Below are 20,669 nucleotides of genomic sequence, written 5' to 3'. Positions count from 1 at the left end.
CAAGTGTTTTTCCTTTAGAAATTAAAAATGCTTCTGTGGCTTTGCGGATGCTGTCTCTATGTGAGTTTATGAGTTCTATGGGGATGAATTCAAGGTTGTCCATTGAGTGTCCGGCGAGAGCGAAGTGGTCTGAAACGGCGGTGGGTTGGTCAAAGTGGTCCTTGCATAGTTACAGAAGTCACTGGGATATCTTTAACCCTTTCTGTGCTAATTTTCTAAAAAAAAACCGTTTTTTAACGTTAAACTGAATTTTTGGTGCTACGATCCTGAATTTCCCTTATTTTTGCTTAAAAAGAACTTTACCACAATACAGCAAGATTTTTTGATGAAGATTCCATAAAAAAATGTACAAAATTGTACTTTGGTGCATGCGCATAAGCCAATATTTGGACTTCATTGCCTATCAAGAGCAATTTCAAGGTCAATCCTTTTGCGAGGATGTTGACTACAAAATGTGAGACAACGATCGTTGTTAATCCAAAATTACGCCTTGTGCTCGTGATTTTTAGAAATTATCTCAGAAAAGTACGCAAAAGCCACCAGAACTCTAAAAATGAGCATTTAGTACATTTTTATACAAAAAACCTGTGCTAATTTAAAATCAGTCATTTCATAATTTCTCACTCTTTGCATCCGAAGATTTGACTTAATACATTAATAAGTCCCTATACTTTGCAACTCAACAACCAATTAAATAACCGGAATTTCCGAAAATTTGCGAAGATTTCCAATGGAGTGCTTACTGCGCGTTCGTTCGACAAGCTAATGCTCATACAGAGCATGCTCCCCTGCTCAGGAAAGCAACAGTTAAATGGGGTTGCTTCCAACACAAAACTTTGCTCGAAACTCAAACTCTTGTTCAAAAGGTACCACATACAATCTAAAAAAGGCCTATCTAAGACCACTACCAGACAACCAGGATAATATTTCAGAAAAGCACGAACAAGACTCTTTTCATTTCAATCCTGGATTTCATACTCCGTGTTTTCTTCTTGGAATCTCAGTTGCAGCATAGAGTCGATCCACACTGGATTTTGTGTTTTAGTTTGCTTCACCCGTTTTGCGTTGGAATACAGGAGTCTCCTTAAAAGAACCTGGCCCTGCAGAGAAAAAAGTAATATTGCCTTAGTTTCTTTTACAAACCCTAATGCAAACTATTACTTTAACTGCACGGTGACCCCTAGTTTTATGCCCTTGAATTATGGTAATATGTGATAATGAATACAAAACGAAGGAAAATACCAGATAGTACGACGAGTAAAATTGAACCACAAATCGATATCAGAATGATTTTTCTTCAGAATAATGATTTCTAAATTACAAATTCAAACTGGAACATTTTCTTGAAAGGATATTTTCCTACACCAAAAGTCCAATACTACGCTTATCAATTGAGTATGCAACGAGGGAAGTTTCGCGCCCAAGTTTTACCGTTTTTTTCTGCTGTTGTCAGGGGCCGGAAAGAAATAGTTTCCATTGGCGGGAAACATCTCGTGCTGTCGACGTCAGCTTTCTGTTGTGTGAGCAAAACCGTACGTACTTCCAAAAAATGGCGGAGTACCAAATGAAAGTAGAATTCAACTTTCGCACGAGATGTTTCCAATGGAAACTAGCTCTGTCGCCCCTTACAACAGCAGAGTTTTAATTGTAAACCTTGGGCGCGAAACTTCCCTCGTTGCATACTCAAGTTATAAGCGTAGTAACACAACGAACCAAGTTAAACCAAGCAAAATTCTAAAGGAATTTTACACACAACTTGTGTCAAGCGCGGGAAAACGAAACGCGGGTGCGATGAATCTTGCTCCTGATTGGTTAAAAAGCTGAGCATGCTCCTTTCATTTGTTCAGAGCTTTCAACCCTGTGAGAATGTTTTCAACTAAGGATGGGCCGATACAGCTTTTTCAAAACGATAGGATATCGATACGATATTTGTCTTTTTTCTCGATCTCGATCTCGATATTATGACGTCATTTCCGTCCTGACGTCATTAATATGTCACGTGATTTGTCTGACCGTGCAAAGGGTCACAAAAGACAGTCCTGACATTATAAATGGCAGCTATGATTGTATCGAATATTTGGTGTCGAATATCGGCCCATCCTTATTTTCAACTAGTTATTAATCTTAGCAATCGCAATCGCAAACCAAAGCAAAGAGTTAACTGCTTTTGACAATGAACAGGAAATTATTTCCATATTATTACCTTTTTTGTCACGTGTGCCATCGGGCTTTCCTTTCTGTCTGCCATCATTTGTCTCAAGACCTCCTTGTATCCGGCAGCACTGGCTGAATTTTTGTTGCCTTTTAAAGGAAATGCTGTCACGCTATGGTCACAAAACAGGATCTTGGCCAGTGGAACCTGTTTGTGACAGTAGATCTCTTGTACAACTATGGTGAAGTTGGGTGCGTTCTCCTTTTTGCCACATGGTTCGTGGATGGTAAAACACTTATTGTTCTGTCAAAGGATAAAACAGATGCTTAGAATGAAATGCATTAAAACGGTCGAATCTGTTTTGACCAAAAAGGTAACCCTTTAATATACCTCGATAGGAAATGATGCCCCTTTCTGCCTACAGAAGGGATACTGCCACTCTTTTCTAAACTTTTCACTTGAATAATCGACCAGACGGTGCGTCTTTTCAAAATATTCCGAAAGGCCCTGTTCAACACCTAACTGGAAAAATTCTCTACCCCTTTCATATACTCAAACTCCTTATCTCTATCCCCTATCCCACTCGGGTAGATTCTCCCGGAATAGTCCACTTCCCCCCCCCCCCCCTCCCGGGAGGCTAATCACTGCTGTAACTTATCTCTGTTTCTGTAACAAATATGAACATTGTTTTTAACCCTGGATGCGATGCTAGTCAATGGCAGGTTATCCCTAGCATTTTGTCAGATTGCCCTAAGATTTTGCAAGCACCCATTTTTACTTCTTACTGGAGAGGCAGATAACGTGATTGAGAGTCTTTTGTTGCGAACTCTCAGAAACAGAATATTGTACCGGGAAGGGATAGAACCCGCCACCGCGTCTCCTTCGTATTCTGGAAGGTTACATTTATTTTCTTACCTGGGGATATTCAACAAAAGACGCTATTATACACTGCAAAACATTTTGCAACTCTTCAAAGGCTGTCACGTTCTGGGGTGCTGTTTGGTCTTCATCGATGTCATTGTAAACCATCAAGAAACTGAAACACAAAAAAAACACGTGATCAAATACGTGACCGTTCGTCGGGGCCTCATTAAAATAAAAACGATTAGTTTCCAATGAAAGTTGTGCTGCATTTGGACGGAGGAAAAGTGAAACAATTACGTAGGTATTTATTAACTTAAAGTCGATAAGGGTAATTTAACCGCTGATACGAATTTAGAAGTCCCTCGTGAAAGATAGTTATAAAACAAGCAAAATATATTTTTTAGACCAAAAAGAAAACGGGTGATTAAGTAAACAATCAGAATAAAAACTTAAAGCAAAGTAGTTATTGACGGTCCTAACTTAACAACTTAAATTATTATATCTGTATGCGTTTTACGTTTACATGCAATCAAGACAATTGGGTCTTTCTAACAATGTAGTGACAAGATCAGTACCTCGTTTGCGTCTTATCAAGCACTCGTGACTGCGGGCATAAATTTATTAAAAAAAGTATTCGAAAAAACGTTTTAACGGCCATATTTGTTTACGAATGCAACAGAATGCATCTGCTTTGACAAACTAGTTCTGTTTTTATGCAACCGTTCCCAACTTTTTCGAAGGATCATTTTGACTGCCGTTTTAATCTCTCTATCTGACTCCACAAAAAGCAAAGCATGACTACTATGAGGGAATATTATAGGAGGGCGTTAGGACAGCAGACCGCCATGTTTTTTCCTTGACCGTCAGTTTCTTTTACTTTCTCCTTAAGACCGAGACCGCCGGTTAAATAAAGATGTGCCCGCTAGCCGACGCTCGAGTTATAACAGACCCTTAACTATCAAAAGAGCCATACTTTAAGTCTTCTTTGCAAGTCCATCTTGGTAAGGTCGAGAAGTCCATGACAGGGGGTCTCTTGATGCATGCTTGTCCAAAAACACCGAGTTCACTCTTAGGAAAATGGCATCTGAGCTTCTTCTTGTCCTTTAATATCTGAACTTTAGAAGTTTTCTCGTCCACGGGAGCCGAAAAATAGAGTTTCAGTGGTTTCCTTAAAAACAACATCAAATTATTATAAAGTCAATACTGCGATGTCAGTAACAGTTCAAAATTATTCAGTTAGAATTAATAAACCCCTAAAGCAATCTACCCACTCTAAAAGGCACTTCCTTAAGATAACTAAAAAATATTTAAGCAGACAAGCGAATAAGCAGGAACTACCCCTCGCTAGCACTTTATATCATCTCCCATTGAGATGGTTAGCAGTGCTGAGCCACTGCCTAATCATCCTCGTACCCAAGGTTTTCGTTCCCCTTGACCAGTAATCGAGAAACGAGCGTCCCTGGAAAGTTAAGATTTGAAGTCCGAAAAATATCTGACTTCCGGTTGAATTGCGCATGCCTAGCTTTTAAAAGCCTGACCAACCAACTTTTTGGTGTTTTACTTCCGGCCATTTTTATTGTTTTTAAAGCCAATCAAATTCGATCCTGTAAAGTAACTTTTGAGAGTGGCTCGTCTCGTCAAGCTTGCGCAGTAAGGAATGAAGGAAGTACGAGAAGGAACGAGGTACGAGATCAGCGCGTTATTAATTAAATCAGTCTCTTACATAAAACCGATTTCACGCAGCAGCACGGAGTAAAATTGAGAGCACTTGCTATTCTATGTTACCCCTACCATTTGTCAGGTTACCGGTGCCAATAAATATTTACCTGGGTAGAAATTTAAAGAGGTATTACATAGGCTTGGGAGGCGCAGTGGCCCAATGGACAGCATGCATGACTCCGGATCGATCGGTCTGGGTTCGAGCCCTGTCTTGGGTCACAGCGTTGGGTTCTTGGGCAAGACACATTACTCTCATAGTGACTCTCTCCACCCAGGTGTATAAATGGGTACCGGTGAACTAATGCTATGGAGTAACCCTGCGATGGACTAGCATCCCATCCAGGGCCGAGAGCTATGAGCCAGTCGGGCTTAAAAGCTTTACTTTACTACTAGTACTGTTACATAGGCTTGCATTCTAGAGTGCAAGATGTACAATGTAACCTTTAGGCATCCGAATTATTCTGGAATAATTCTTACCCTTCACTACGAAGCTTGATTTCCACAGAAGTCGGCATTTCTTTGGGATGATATTCCACTGTCGGGTCAGCTATATTTGCTGTTCTTAGAATCAGAATGTCTGCATTGTAGCACATGGCATGCTCTTCCAAAGCCAGCAGCTAAACATGAAAAGTGAGACAACAAAAAACAAAACCGTCATGACAAACGCAACAAAAATCAATTTTTAAAACATTTAACTTCTAAATCAGAGCTGATTTACCAGTTTTTCTTTGTGATTGCCTGCTATCGCTAGCGTATGGAAAAAATGCAAAGTTGTGGGCCAGTTGTTATATGTTTGAGCAGGAGGTGGAACAAAAAGATCCAAGACGAGGAATACCGCATGAATAGAAATGGTACCCTTAGCGCAAATACAATACCAATGAAGAAGTCAGAGGAAGAGAATTATAGCACACATGTACAAAGTAGGGTTGAAGAATGGTGAACTAGGTGAAACTGAAGCTACTGTTATATTGGTACGAAAACGCCAGTCAAGTGGATAAGTGTCATTTTAGGGACTAATCGTGCACTTTATGATAAAAGCATGAAACTTGGCACCCTAATATTATAAGTCATGAGGAATATTTTTAAGATTATAGGCAATCTGGATATGATCTTTTCCGGGGGGGAAGGGGTATTTTTCAAAATGGCCGCCAGCCAGAATCTTTATTATGAGAGCATATTGCCAAATTACTTACTGAAAGGTTTAATTAATGTTTTTAAGGTTGGTCATTTATTAAAGAAAGTCCAGAATTTAGAAAATTGTACAAAAATGGAAATTTTGAAATGTTTTGGGAAAATTGTTGTCATTTTGGGCTTTATGCAAATTAGATTTTTTTAAAGAATTCATTCACACTGATTTTGTAATAGTATCTTGCTCCCATATTTTTGTTTTTCTTTACTGTTTTTGCTGAACTTATTTCATATATACAAGCCGCTTACGCTGATAGAGTGCATCAGCTTGGATGGGACTCCTCAGTAGATCATTCTATGTACAAGCGTGTATGCTAAAAAAATTTCACCAATTTGTCTCAATTGGAAGGATAGAAATTTGCTGTTTGTGGCTAATGAAAACGTCGGAAAATCTCTAAGATCGTGCCTCATGCGCATCACTGGTTCATTCACAGAGGTTGTCAGGAAAATTCGGTGCTTCAATCGTTGCTTATGCTTTTTGCAATTATCATGTGTGGGAGTAACATCAACCACAAAGCTACTTGTCACAACTTGCTATGTCTCTTCATTCACAATTATTTATACTGTAAAACAGTTGTGAGCTCCGGCGTCAACAACCCTCTTCGAACACCAGGCATTTCGAACAACGGGAGACGCCACTGCAGGGACGGCGGAGCAATTTTCCAAGTGGGGGGGGGGGGGGGGCTGACTAGTGACTTGAAGTGGGGAGGGGGGGCTTAAAAGACTTTTCTCTTAGTAAGTCTTTATTTTTTCGGAAATTCTGGGGGGCTAAAGCCCCCCCAGCCCCCCCGGCTCCGCCGTGCCTGCACTGCCATTATTTCTAGGTGCATTTAATAGTACACTCAAGTCTGACAAGATCAAAAGATCTAGTGGATACACTTTACAGGCTGGGATTGTCTGTTTCATATGAACGTGTTGTCTGCAGACCTTGAAAACTCTGTCATTAGCGACCTTCAGATTGGACTACGAGTGCGAGATTGAGTACGGTTTCGAGTTTTCAAACCAAATTCGTTTGCCTCCTATAGTCACTTATCACATCAATTTTATCCTTAACGTTTATTTATGTGTTAGTCAGCAACACGGAAGAGTTATAGTTTGAGGGATACAATCGTGTCGAAATTCCAAAGTCATACTCGTACTCGATCTCGTACTCGAAGTCAAATCTGAAGGTTGCTATTTGCCACTTCAAGACAGCTGCAACAGTTTGCCCGTCTATACTAACCATTGGTGTGTTTACGACATCAGCAGTCGATAATATTGACCATGATCCGACAGCAACTAGTGCACATGGATCCTTCCATGGGACAGGCATAACACTGTTTCAGTACCCCGACACTGAAAATCGTGGCACAGATCAGAACAATCATGCATTTCTATCTCCAGGTCTGGCAAGACCTGTCAGCTACACACTTGTACTGGTAGCCGACTGTCACAAAGAAAACGCCTCCTGTTCTAAAAGTTTGTGGACTGAAACAGCCCAGCTGCAGTCTAATGAATAATGAATGCTGTAGCAGAAGACAATGACAGGTCCGATCACCTCAGCAAGATTATCGATGGTAATTATGACAGTGCGAGTGATAAGGACTTGAATGTATTTTGGGCTGCATACCACTAAAGAAGACAACAACCAGCAAATACCCCAGGTCATGGCCTTGCAGCAGTCAGTTCCCTTTTTCCTCTTTTCCCGAATGACTCGAAGTCAATGGCGATGATTCCTCATTCCATGAATGTGGTGAAAGAGGCTGTGGCTGTTCTTAATCCTTGGAAAAACCCTACATGAATGATCACATTTGATCAACCTATATACTATTCACGATTGCAAAGCAAATCCAGTAGCTGTGGCCAGAAACATATGGGAAAGATTCATTTATAGAAATGCTGCCTGGCCAACACAACAAGATAGCATTGCTAAAATCACATGGAGATTTTTCTGATGGCAGTAGCTAGATGTCAGCACTAGTACAAGGTGAAATAGCGGTTAGGGAACTTCGAATTTTTTCCTGAAAGCGGTGCATGTTAAGATAACCGCCCGTGCACACCAGATTATAGCTTGCGCTCTGTATAGGCTTCGCCAGCATCGTACGTTGAGTGGCCAGAATGTAGCGGTACATCGTTTGAAGAATGGTGCAAACAAAGAGCCCTTCAAAGTCCACAGTTCCATTTCTGGCAGCTTAATGTGCTGAGCGTCGAGTTGGTCGTACCAGCAACTTTCTTTTGTATGTAGAGGCTGTAAAATTCTCTTGACCACTACAACTACACATGTGCCAGTGCCATTCACCTGCGTGAGGCATGGTTATGCTTCGCGATAAACACAAGCACCACAGAATACTGGAAGCATTTTGGAAGGCGAAGTTCACCGTTAATAGTGACCTTTCACTAGGATAGCTTTAGATGAAGGCCATGAACAGAACAATGCCTTCATGAAAAGAAATGGAGGAGAAGTGGGGCTTACTGCATCGGCACTACTGAGATTGATGGTGTCTGGAACAGAGATGGCCAGGATTTTTGACCAATAAACAATGGACAATATGGACGATCCATTCTCAAACCAGCAGTGATCTCTTAGTTCTTGGTATTCGGAAGGTAATGAGTGTAGCAGTCATCGATTCTGTCCGTAATTTGAAAGATCTTAGCGAACACCAGTGCAACGAGCTCTTTAACAGCAGAAAAGTAGAACGCACAACTCGACTCAGTGATAGGATAGAATAATTTGAGTTTTCTAGTGGCATCTCGATAAAGCAAAAACCCGCACACAACAGTAGCTACAGACCATGAGACTGTACTGGCATTTGTTTTCAACATTACGTATCACCAGTCAAGTGCGCGATGCTGACCTTGAAGTGTTTTTTCAACATGAAAACCAGTCGTCGCCTCCTCCTCAGTGAGTGGATGTGCTAAACGCTGCAGAAGACGGTGTAGATGTGTAAAAGAAAATCTGCCCTGTCAGCGCCACGAATGTCAGGGACCCTAGCTTGTGGGTGGAAATCATTGTATCGCTTATGAGCTTAGCTTCAGAACAGTCATAAAGTAAATCTCGGGGTTTATTTGATATGAGTGAAATGAAATCATTAATTTGCATATGTAATTTTAGCCAAGAAATGACCGCTCAAATTCTGTAAGACACTTTAAAAGAAATTTTAATACCATATTTCTTATCGTTGGTGTTCGATCAATAAGTATATATCATAAAAATAACAATTTGACGTTGTACCACGTCGCTTTGTTCCATGTTGTCTTAACAAAAAAATCTGGTTGGCGGCCATTTTGAAAAAGTCCCCTCCCCCCTGAAAAAGGTCACATCCAGGATGCCTATAATCTTTGAAATGTTCACCATGATTTATAGTATTAGTGTGCCAAGTTTCATGCTTTTATCATAAAGTGCACAATACTTTCACTTATCCGCCGGACTACAATTTACTGTAAACCTGAACAAAATAAGCCCTTTATTATAACGCACGTCTTACTTCTAAATCGCCAAAGTATTTTTATCGATAGTTAGGGAAGGGAGAAACGAGTTATATTTCCTTTCCTATTAAATTTAAACAGGGTAACATGCACCCCTGTAATACAAAATATCTGTCATCCAGGATTTATTTAGCCGTGAAAGTTTATCTTTCGAAATACCTTTTTTAAAGAATAACTGTTTTCGAAGCGGTTTCTTAGTAAAAGCACTAATCACCATGGCGGCAAACTGACGTTAAAACTCATTAATTTCATGCATTACCGTACCCAAATTCGCAAGTAACCAATCAGAAGCGCGATCTACTGTCCTGATATCCTACGATATCAAGTCACTGACCTGATATGCCCCCATATCACGGTCACTTTGAATTAAAGTAGTGTTTCCGTACGTTGAATTGAAAAGAGGTTTTACCAATAAAACAGAAACGAGTATTTTTAAGTAGCTGTTTCTTACCGGTCGTAAAATGAGAAAAACTTTCCCGCCAAAACTAAACTTGAGCGCGCTCGCCAATTGCGCGATGTTTGCCGACGAGTACTGAAACATTCACACTGAAAGAATGGAGTCGGAGTTTCCAAATTTTTCGCTAAATTTGGATTTGGAAAATTTAGGGAATGAAACTCCAAACAAACGAATAAAAAAATGTGAGAAGAGGACTTGATAAAAGTGTTGAAGACCAAAAAAGTATCAATACAAGCAGGTCAACACATTTTGCACTGCGTGTCTGGCAAGCATGGCTTCAACAGAGCGAATAATATCACCGGATTTTTGGCTAAATTTGGGTACGGTAAATACCTAATAGTACCTTTTTGGTACGCTTCGGCGGCATATCAGGCTCGTTTGGTCTCGCCATGGGTATTTTGGCTCGACTGCGTCTCGCCAAAATACGAACCATGGCTCGACCAAACTCGCCTGATATGCCGCCGAAGCGTACCAAAAAGGTACGATTAGGTATAATTACCGTACCCAAATTCGCAAGTAGCCAATCAGAAGCGCGATCTACTGTCCTGATATCCTACGATATCAAGTCACTGACCTGATATGCCACCATATCACGGTCACTTTGAATTAAAGTCGTGTTTCTGTACGATGAATTGAAAAGAGGTTTTACCAATAAAACAGAAACTAGTATTTTTAATTAGCTGGTGTTTACCGGTCGTAAAATGAGAAAAACTTTCCCGCCAAAACTAAACTTGAGCGCGCTCGCCAATTGCGCGATGTTTGCCGACGAGTACTGAAACATTCACACTGAAACAATGGAGTCGGAGTTTCCAAATTTTTCGCTAAATTTGGATTTTGAAAATTTAGGGAATGAAACTCCAAACAAACGAGTAAAAAAATGTAAGAAGAGGACTTGATAAAAGTGTTGAAGACCAAAAAAGTATCAATACAAGCAGGTCAACACATTTTGTACTACGTGTCTGGCAAGCATGGCTTCAACAAATCGAATAATATCACCGGATTTTTGGCTGAATTTGGGTACGGTAAATACCTAATAGTACCTTTTTGGTACGCTTCGGCGGCATATCAGGCTCGTTTGATCTCACCATGGGTATTTTGGCTCGACTGCGTCTCGCCAAAATACGAACCATGGCTCGACCAAACTCGCCTGATATGCCGCCGAAGCGTACCAAAAAGGTACGATTAGGTATAAATATCTTTCGACTAAGCAATGACAGCTATCAAAAACCTAAGCTGAAACCAACATTTTAGAAAAAGTTATTTGCTCAGACGGTTACCTCAAGGTGGTTAGTTTTTGCGTTGTGGCGCGTAACCACCGTTACGTCACGCAAACCGAAGAGCTGTGTAACATCATCCCCTTTCTCTACGGTTGTTGTCGCGTCCTTACTGTCGCCATCATCCTCTATTGCGTGACTTCCGTTATGGATAATGACGTCATCAGCTATCTTTTTCCCCTGCACAACGTCATCTTGATAAGATGGCGCATCGATGCCTGATGGGAAGAGCCGCATGGGGGCTATCGTGTGCCTCTCTTCCATGACCAAACAATCTGTACTTCTGTGCACGTGACCAGAATTTTGCATGATGATGTCACGGCTGGACAGAATTTCAAGGCGGTAGCAGCTGTCGTACTTTTGGAGACCGCTGCTTGTGTGATTGCTGACGCAACTCATTCTGACGCAGGAGAGGTTCTTTGAAAGACGGGATTTGCGTCTTTTTGATCGCAATTGTTCTACCATTTCGCGATCATTTTTGCTTGCCATTTTAACGGTTTCATTGTTCGTGGACGTTTTGCATCCAGTCTTTAATTTCACGGCGTTCGAAGTGTAGTTGGCAGAAGAGCTTATTAGAATCAGAACTGTTTCATCATGGAGGGCTTGCCAATCAGTTTCAAGCAGTAACAAGCTTACGGTTCCCTGATCAGGATCGTAACGCACATTGTTGTAAAACAGATGAACGGGGCGGTGGAATGTCCTTTGCTCTAACTAGTAAAGACAGAAAACAATGTGTTAATTTGCTTCACGTGTAATTCTAAGTCTAAATCTAGCATAGATGGCTTACCAGACCGGCGGCGCACGAACCGATTAGAAGTATTGCTACTTTCCCTGAACGGGATACCAGTGTCGTAGCTACCTCCCCTAGCACATTTTGTGGGGTTGTTATAACAATATTCATCGAAGCTTCCTTCCCCAGCAGTTTTTGTCTTCTTCTTAATCCTGGCTCTCCTCTGGGAGAATAAGGCCATCAGCACTTTTTTGTGATGCTCTAATAATGTGCCCATAGCATTTACATCCCAGGGAGGAGCGAGGCAATGTGAGAGTAAACTATGCTGCCATTTGAAACTCACAACACGAAGACTCCTACCAGGCCCCAAATTGGGATCTTTTTGGAGTCTAGAATCGATCTAGAACGCTAACTAGAGATACAGCGACCAGGGAGTATAGAGTACGGACTGTGGAGTACAAAATATTACCACTCCCCAAAAGAAAATTCCTTAGCCTAAAATAAAATGATAAACAAAACTTCCTCCGTTTAAAATTCCTGGAAGTGACTTTTACCAAATACTGCGTAGTTCGTAGATTACCGCGCCTCACGATGGCGGCGAAATGTTCTTACTCTATCTTGTAAAAAACATGAAAAAACATGAAAGTATTAAGTATATACTACTTTAAGATTTAAATTTTCACGAGGTTTTGTCTCACATAAATAAAACTTCTTCTCACCTGAGAAGCGGGCCACACTTTAAGGAACCTAGCGTCATTTGGATCCTCAAACATCACAGCTTGCATGACAGGTGTATTGCGCGACACAGCACGTGTAGGAAACGTGACACGAACTTCAACTTTGAGAACGACACCTGTAAATAACGGACGGACACTTTAAAAAACGTGTAAAATAATGCGTTAGCGAACGAAACTGCGCACACGTAGAATTGGCCTTACCTGGACAGAGTCCAGCCAAACATTTGAGGACATTCCATGACAGCCCATTGAGCTTGGTGCAGGATCGCTTTTGAAATAGCCGTACTGATGGTAAACACTCTTCAACATAGCTCAGAACCTGTTCAGCTTTATGTAGAGAAATAAAGCGGAATAAAAAAACCAACTTTTAAATGTAAAGGGGCCAAGTCATAGTTTAAAATTCTCAAAGCATATAGCCAAATGCTGTGTTTTAATCTCCCCCGATTATTTCAGCATATCATTGCTCCATTTTGGTTTCTCATAAGACAATAAAACCAACAAACGAAATTATCAGACAAAACAAAGCAACAAAGCAAAACTGAAACCAAACAAGACCACACCAAGCAAAGCAAAGCAAAGGAAAGCAAAGCAAAGCAAAGCAAAGCAAAGCAAAGCAAAGCAAAGCAAAGCAAAGCAAAGCAAAGCAAAGCAAAGCAAAGCAAAGCAAAGCAAAGCAAAGCAAAGCAAAGCAAAGCAAAACAAAGCAAAGCAAAGCAAAACAAAGCAAAGCAAAGCAAAGCAAAACAAAACAAAGCAAAGCAAAGCAAAGAAAAGCAAGGCAAAGCTAAGCAAAGCAAAGCAAAGCAAAAGCAAAAAAGGAACAAGACCAAACAAAACTAAACTGAACAAAACAAAACAAACGAGTCAAAGCAAAAAGAAAGTCCATCAAGAAAAATCTTTTTTCGAGCACGTTCCCCGACAGAAGCGTTCTACTGGATTTATCACTTTGTTTATTAGTCTTTACTTACCAGACTCTTCAAAAGTCGCCGCCATTTGCAAAAATACCAAGAAAAATGTTGTAGGGGAGGAGAGGGTCACACCACTTAGCTGCAGACATCGCTTGTCTGGAGAAGGTAATCTGAAGCACCGGGCTGCCATGGACTTGAGAGCCGCGAGAACATCTGGTGAACGAACTAAAAAGAAAAACAAAAGCTAATGTTGAATGATTAGGACTTACTTGCGATCAACAAAGCTTTAAAAATGTATCTTTAATCACGACAAAAAAACGATTCTTGTTCTGGTACATTATTACACAACTAAGAGAAAGACAAGTTAATTAATTAATTAACTACTGACTTACCAAAAGTGATGGGTGATCTCTCTGGTTCAGTTTTCACCCAAACCATCCTGTCTTCTATTCGTCGACTTTCCTTTACAGTCAAAATATCACTGAAAGAAATTTAAAAGCGGCTTTAAAACCTTTTAGACGATGTCAGTTTAGAAACAAAATTTCTTTACAGGTAGACATGATGTAATCTTAGCCCAGAAATGTAATGAAAACAAAATGCTACATTTTAGTCAGCAAGCAAGTAAGTAAGGAGGCAAGTTTCAACAAGCAAGGAAGAGAGCAAGCAAATAAGAAATTAAGCAGAAAAGAAAGCAAAAAAATAAGCAAGCAAGAAAGCATGTAAGCATGAAGGCAAGCAAGCAAGAAGGCAAGCTAGCAAGCAAGCAAGCAAGCAAGCAAGCAAGCAAGCAAGCAAGCAAGCAAGCAAGCAAGCAAGCAAGCAAGCAAGCAAGCAAGCAAGCAAGCAAGCAAGCAAGCAAGCAAGCAAGCAAGCAAGCAAGCAGGCAGGCAAGCAAGCAAGCAAGCAAGCAAGCAAGCAAGCAAGCAGGCAAGCAAGCAAGCAAGCAAGCAAGCAAGCAAGCAAGCAAGCAAGCAAGCAAGCAAGCAAGCAAGCAAGCAAGCAAGCAAGCAAGCAAGCAAGCAAGCAGGCAAGCAAGCAGGCAAGCAAGCAAGCAAGCAAGCGAGAAAGAAAGTAAGTAGGCATCCAGGCAGAGCGAGAAAGAGTTAACGAGACATAAAAATACGTTTAGTGTGATCGCGGGGTTCAAACCTTCTTCCTAGATCCAGGTCCTCTGCTAGCTTCATCCCAAGTACAGCAGGAAACAGACTTTGCCCTATTCCAAGACTGGATTCAAGGTACTCTTCAAGACGCGAGAAACCAGACGCTCTCCAAAGCATGGTGGACGTGAACATCTGGGACTGACCTGGCCTGGAAAGGAACAAGTCTACATCTTAGCACGAATTGAAAAATTATTTTGTGTTATAAAGACAAGTAAACTAAGTTAAACGAAGTAAAAGATCTACCCTTCCCCTTTGTGTAAATTGCTTTCTGACAGCCAAAGTAAAACTTCATTGTTAACTTCCACGCGCGAAGTTGGATAAAGCACGCTTTTCGCAATATTACCTCTGAAGTTGCCGGATTATAATTACTGTTTTTAAATGAATCGTTTGCTAGCGCTGCGGTACTTAAGAAAATCAGTTACAGAGTAACGGAACAAAAACATTCTCTTCCATAGAATGACTGTTCACATGATCGCAAGCAAATTTAAGAAAATTCTGTACTCTGAGTCAGTCTGAATATCATTCGTAGTGTGCGTATATTCCAGTCTCTTGGTGCCTTTTTCGCTTTTTTCCCAACAATTAAAAAAAATAATATTGATTTCAGCCAAGACTGACTTACTCTTTTAATCTGTTTCCACAGCATACTAGAATGTTCAACAATCCAATATGGTCGCTAAGGTTACTTGTGTCAATCACGTCGAAGAGTACCTCTTTTGGTAAACCAATGCGACAGAGTTCCAGAGCATCCCCACTCCAAAATGTCACCTAAAAGATTAGTCACTTTTATAAACGACATTTGCTAATATATATGGTTGGAAAAATATTTGACTTTGATTTTTTAAATTTTAATGAAAATGTCCAAGGCATCTACTGTCCAAAAACTCACTTGAAAATTCTCAAATACACTGTTTTCCGTTTGTGCCAGATGTTTAATTTTTAAGAAGAAGAATTATCCAGAACGCTTTGTTTTCTATAGAAAATAACGTGTCTCGAGAAGTGGAGCAAAAACAAAAACAAAAAAAAAATGGTCAAAAGAATCGAATGATATTATCGATTAGTGAATTTAACAATCAAAGTCTCTTCGAGATATCGACGTTTTTGCATGAAGTACGAGTCGAAGGTTTATCCTGTGCATTGTTCTTCGAACTTATCATTACAGTTTCTTTGTAGTTTAGTTTAACAATTTCCTATCTTCGCGGAGGAAATGCAGCCATATAATTTTGTCAAAAATGGCTCGTCCGCGCCGGGTATTTATACACATATTCCTTAACATTACACAAATAAACAGTGCAAATTTCACCGAGATCTGACAATTCTATACTTTAAAATTGCAAGGAGCTTTCGAGGCAGTCGATTACGGCAGCGAAATTAGCAAATGAAACAGCAAAATATGCGTTTGACGCTTTGTTTTTGTCATTTTGTGACGCCATATCTGAATTGTTATAGGTAGTCCGCTGTTCAATGTGTTCAAGGCCGTAGCGTAACGATAGCCTGCGTGGCCGGCGTTCAAAGGGGAAGGAGAAGGGGAGTTCGAGCGCGCTCGAACTCCCCTTCTCCTTCCCCTTTGAACGCCGGCCACGCAGGCTAGCGTAACGATTGCTTCACAAAAAAGCACAAAAAATACAGATATTTCCGACTACTGTCGGAGAAAACTGGCTCAAAAATGGCTTGTCCGCGCCGGGTATTTATACACATATTCCTTAACATTACACAAATAAACAGTGCAAATTTCACCGAGATCTGACAATTCTATACTTTAAAATTGCAAGGACCTTTTAAGGCAGTCGATTACGGCAGCGAAATTAGCAAATGAAAGAGCAAAATATAATTGCAGCGTAAACAAATCGTTACACTCAAGCTGCGTTTTGTCTAGGCTCTGCGAGGGTCGGATATCAAGACCCAGGATTAAACAAAAGCCATATATACAGTGAATGCTTTCGAATTATATTTGAAGATGAAATAAGAAAGAATTTTGCTGTCTTTGACTGAAATTCCACTCGAACTGCGTAGATACGATCGCATGTTGTAAAGCCGATTCATGCAACATTGCTGTCATTCCCTGTCAACGCGAGGTCACGTCCCTAACGACCTAGGCTGACGACGAAATAGGGTTGCACTTGCATGTAGCGACCAAATTTGGCCTAATTTTTAACCGCTCCTAAGCTAAAAGAAGCCCCCATCTCTTGCATTTGTTTTAACTTCAATAATATCTTTGAAAAGAGCGAGTTTTTTGGTATGGTTTATTTTTGACGTTTGTAATTTTTAAACGATGTAAGTGCTAGTGATTATTTATTCGTGTTTTAGTTACGCAATCCATTGTTTGTGCGATGCTTTTTATAGATCGCCTTTCAGACACACGTGCGTTGAGATAAGAAAGCTGACATGTCACTTTTAAAATTGTTATATAACGTTTGTAAACGTGACAAGTCACGTTTTTTTCACGAGATCGCAAGTGATCACCCACAGCGGAAAGTAATCCCTTGAGAAATTAAAACAGTCCCTTGAGAAATTAAAAAAGTCCCTTGAGAGTTTACAAATATGTGGTTCCAAATTTTGTCCACCAACCCCTATTCTACGTTTTTAGCTTGTAAACAAGCAAAAACGTCGAAAAAACCGGAACGAAAGATGTCACCATGACAACAAGTTAACTGTGCAGACTTGATATATTCTTGATTTTTAATCATGTGTCTTTATCTATGTTGCTGGGAAACGGCCTATATCCAGAGGATATTTCTGTTGTTCATATAGTGTGATCGTCCGGATGAGAGAAGTTCTAGAACTGTTGTTGGTGACTAGTGACGTTTCGGCATCCTGAGCGGAAGTCATCTTTAGAGTCGAAATAGAGCCTTTATTCCAAAGATGACTTCCGCTCAGGTTGTCGAAACGTCAGACACCAACAACAGCTCTTCTCAGATCGACTCTCACCCGGACGATCACACAATACAAGCTTAACTAAGACTCCTGGGTTAAAACTATTTACTGTGATATTTCTTTCATCATTTTAAAAACCAATGGGGTTATTAACCATAGTTGAAAAGTATCAGATTAAAATCAAAGTGCCCTTGACTGTAGCTTATATACTCCCACTAAATGCAACTTAATACTTAAGACAGTAAATCATACGTACCTTTAATCGGGGATTTTCAGTTTCAAATCCAGCGAAGCTTTGAAATGTTTTCACCAATCTCTTAAGCTTTTCCTTGCAAGTTTTCGTTATACTTTTGTTGTTTTGAAGTCGATTCCTAAAATTGTAGCAAAATATGACAATTATAACCTCCTTATGCGGAAAAGAACGGTGATGTCAAAAGTTCTAGCTTCTTGGTTACAACTGGAAGATGAGTATTTGTCTGTTTATCAAATAAGAGGTCAGAGTTGTTTCTGTTATTCTGCCTATTTTTTTAACCAAAACACAGTGAGGTGCAGACCTTATAGCTAAAAGTAGCCCTAAAATTCCAAACTATATTGCTAAAACCTACAGTAAAGGAGGGTTTAGGTGGGTGAACAGCTGTGAACATTTGCAAGCGGCTGGATTTTCGGCACCGGCCAAATGGAACGATATTCTAATGACAAACTGTTTCCACCTGAACAAATCCACAAGGACAGCCAAATCTTTTTAACTTACAAGTAACTAGATTTTTTGTACGACTGCACTCTTACTGACATATGCATACCGCAGAATTTGCAGACTAAAAAAATGGCTAACAAGGTTACTGAATTTCAAACTGAAGGTCAAACACAATCTACATAAACTAGAGAATATTTCACTATAACAACGTCTAAAATCAGTGCAAATTACAGAATTCATTATAACATACCTATCAATGGGAATGAAGCCAGAAAATGGACAACTCCCATAATGCACCTTCCACTTGTGTTCAAACGGGCGAATTAAAGTCGGGTTAACTTTTGAATTAGTGTGAACCTCCGAAGTACAACCGGTTAAGAAATAAGAGTAGACTTCTTGATAGAAGAGGCCTGACTGTTGTAGACATTTGCGGTCGAGCTTTTGTTCGTCAAATGGAGTAAACAGTTGTTTAATAGTCGTGTTAGTAAGCGACGTTACAGCGGTGAGAAAATCGATGTTTTCTTGTCTTTTGTCCTGAATTTCCTGCTGTGTTAAATTTAGTCCAAAAACCATTAAATTTTGCCGCTGCGAAGAAACGGCTTCAACATTGATTTCTAAACTAAGCCAGTCCTTCCATATTTGTAGACACTCTGTAAACATTTCTTTAGAACCAAACTGCAACCCGGTGTTCACATATTGCGGTAAAGTGAGATTTTGAAGAATCGCCTGTAGTCGCTTTAACTCGTCGTTTGAAAGTGTTAAATTATACCAAAGATTCCATAAAAAGTCCACATCCAAATCGCGGTCGGGATCGATTGATCGAACGGTCTCTAAAATAATGACATTGCGTGCTATAACCGAAGGGTCGTGATCGTTCAGTACAAAAGACAAATTCGCCGGGATTATGTCTCGTGGTCGTTGCGAAAGTTCAAAAATTGTGAACAGTAGATTTCGAACATCCCCTGAACCAAGTAACAAAAATTCCAAGCTTTCATCGCTTGTAGAAGTTCCAAAGTTGTCTGTTAATCCTACGCCAGGAGTGTTTCCAAAAGCATAAGTGTACTGCCCTGTAGGGAAAACAACTTGTGCTCTCGGATTGGCCAGGCTTAGTTTTGGGACGCCATTGGAGAGGTACGCCGATTGCATGTCAAAATGATAAAACAGAACTTCTTTAAGCAGGCATCAGTTCTCGTTGAGTAGTTTTTGCATCCATTTCTGTTGCGCTGTTTAAACAAGTGAAAGTAATTTGCATTTATTGCTGTACCAAGACAGACATTATGTTTATAATCTATGCGAAAACAAACTTGAGTAGCATTAACACAACGGGGTAATGTTCGTTAAAGTTTTAATTCTCTAGCGCTTAAAACCAAAAGACAATATCATAGTACTTTGCGCTCTTGTGCTATCTTTGAAATTGTTTAAGCAGAATTAATTTAAACTTAAAGCACTAATTGTGCTAAAATAACGCTTACAACAACCCCGACTTAGGTGACAGGGTTGAAAATGACAGGAAAATACTGCTATTAAAATTACAAAAGCAAATCACGTCGAATGTTATTTTACTAAATATGTTTAACTCACCTAGCTTATTTGGTAATTTAAAAACCGAAATGTGTGGACAATAATATTCAGAATATATCATTTAACGGATGTAAAATATCCACAGCACAAATCCCAACGAAAAAACAACAAACACTGATGTATTTAACTTGCCTTGCATTCGTGTCACTGAAATGATCAGTCGCAAAGTAAAAAAAAATTAACATAGCCCCGACGGTTCTTTTGCCAGCATGGCTGAACATTTTTCGCGAATAAACGAACCAACTTTCTGCTAATACAGTTTATTCCAATTTTGGCTTAAAATTCACGTTACAAATTCAAAACGAAATAATTCGATGAACGAAATAACGACCTAAGCGAAATGCGCGATATTATTAATTTTATTATTCAGGTGTATATGCTCAAACGAAAGATATATTTCAGTTGTACAAAAATTAATTTGCAAGACTTACGCTTAACATCTCTGCTTTGTTCAGATAGTGTTAAGAAATAAAAACATTACAAAATAAGGATTACCTAAGGGCTTGTAATCATCTCCGTTTCCGCCAGCATTTGACTTCCGATATCAAACAAGCGACAGTTTTTTTAACAAAAAAAATATTTGCATATATTTGCATTTGAACAACAAAAATATTCACAAGGTATATTAAAATGTTTCAATACTGCCTAGAGATAGAAAATGCTTTTGTTAGCCTCCCCACATGTAACAACAATTATAAAATAATGTAGTTTTAACTGAAATATAGAAAGAATTTCTTAAAAAAAGCTTTTAGTCATTAGTATATCGATTCAAGATCGATGGATCAATCTTTTTGTTCTGAGCAGGTTGTTTGCACTTCAACAGCGACTTTAACGATAATAAAATTAATATATGCTAGACCGCGCTTGGG

The 20,669-nt window shown here is 39.7% G+C and overlaps 1 protein-coding gene across 1 annotated transcript; it reads right to left on the bottom strand.

Annotated features, from left to right (window-relative positions):
• Nucleotides 1–188: 188 nt before the first annotated feature.
• Nucleotides 189–20,350, bottom strand: LOC144638730 (uncharacterized). The gene is made up of 15 exons (XM_078497970.1): nucleotides 20,296–20,350; nucleotides 18,470–19,442; nucleotides 17,782–17,896; nucleotides 15,274–15,419; nucleotides 14,644–14,802; nucleotides 13,887–13,975; nucleotides 13,555–13,719; nucleotides 12,788–12,913; nucleotides 12,569–12,702; nucleotides 11,123–11,830; nucleotides 5,213–5,352; nucleotides 3,990–4,184; nucleotides 3,068–3,188; nucleotides 2,204–2,455; nucleotides 189–1,100 (listed from the first exon to the last, which is right to left on the bottom strand). Exons 2-15 carry the CDS (start codon nucleotides 19,363–19,365, stop codon nucleotides 960–962), a joined length of 3,387 nt encoding a protein of 1,128 aa, XP_078354096.1. The 5' UTR covers nucleotides 19,366–19,442; nucleotides 20,296–20,350; the 3' UTR covers nucleotides 189–959.
• Between the last annotated feature and the right edge of the window lie 319 nt (nucleotides 20,351–20,669).

Source organism: Oculina patagonica, chromosome 14 (genome assembly GCF_052425735.1).
Source record: "Oculina patagonica isolate OP01 chromosome 14, crgOcupat, whole genome shotgun sequence".
Classification (NCBI taxonomy): Eukaryota; Metazoa; Cnidaria; class Anthozoa; order Scleractinia; family Oculinidae; genus Oculina; species Oculina patagonica.
This window is presented reverse-complemented; position numbering and strand designations above follow the sequence as displayed.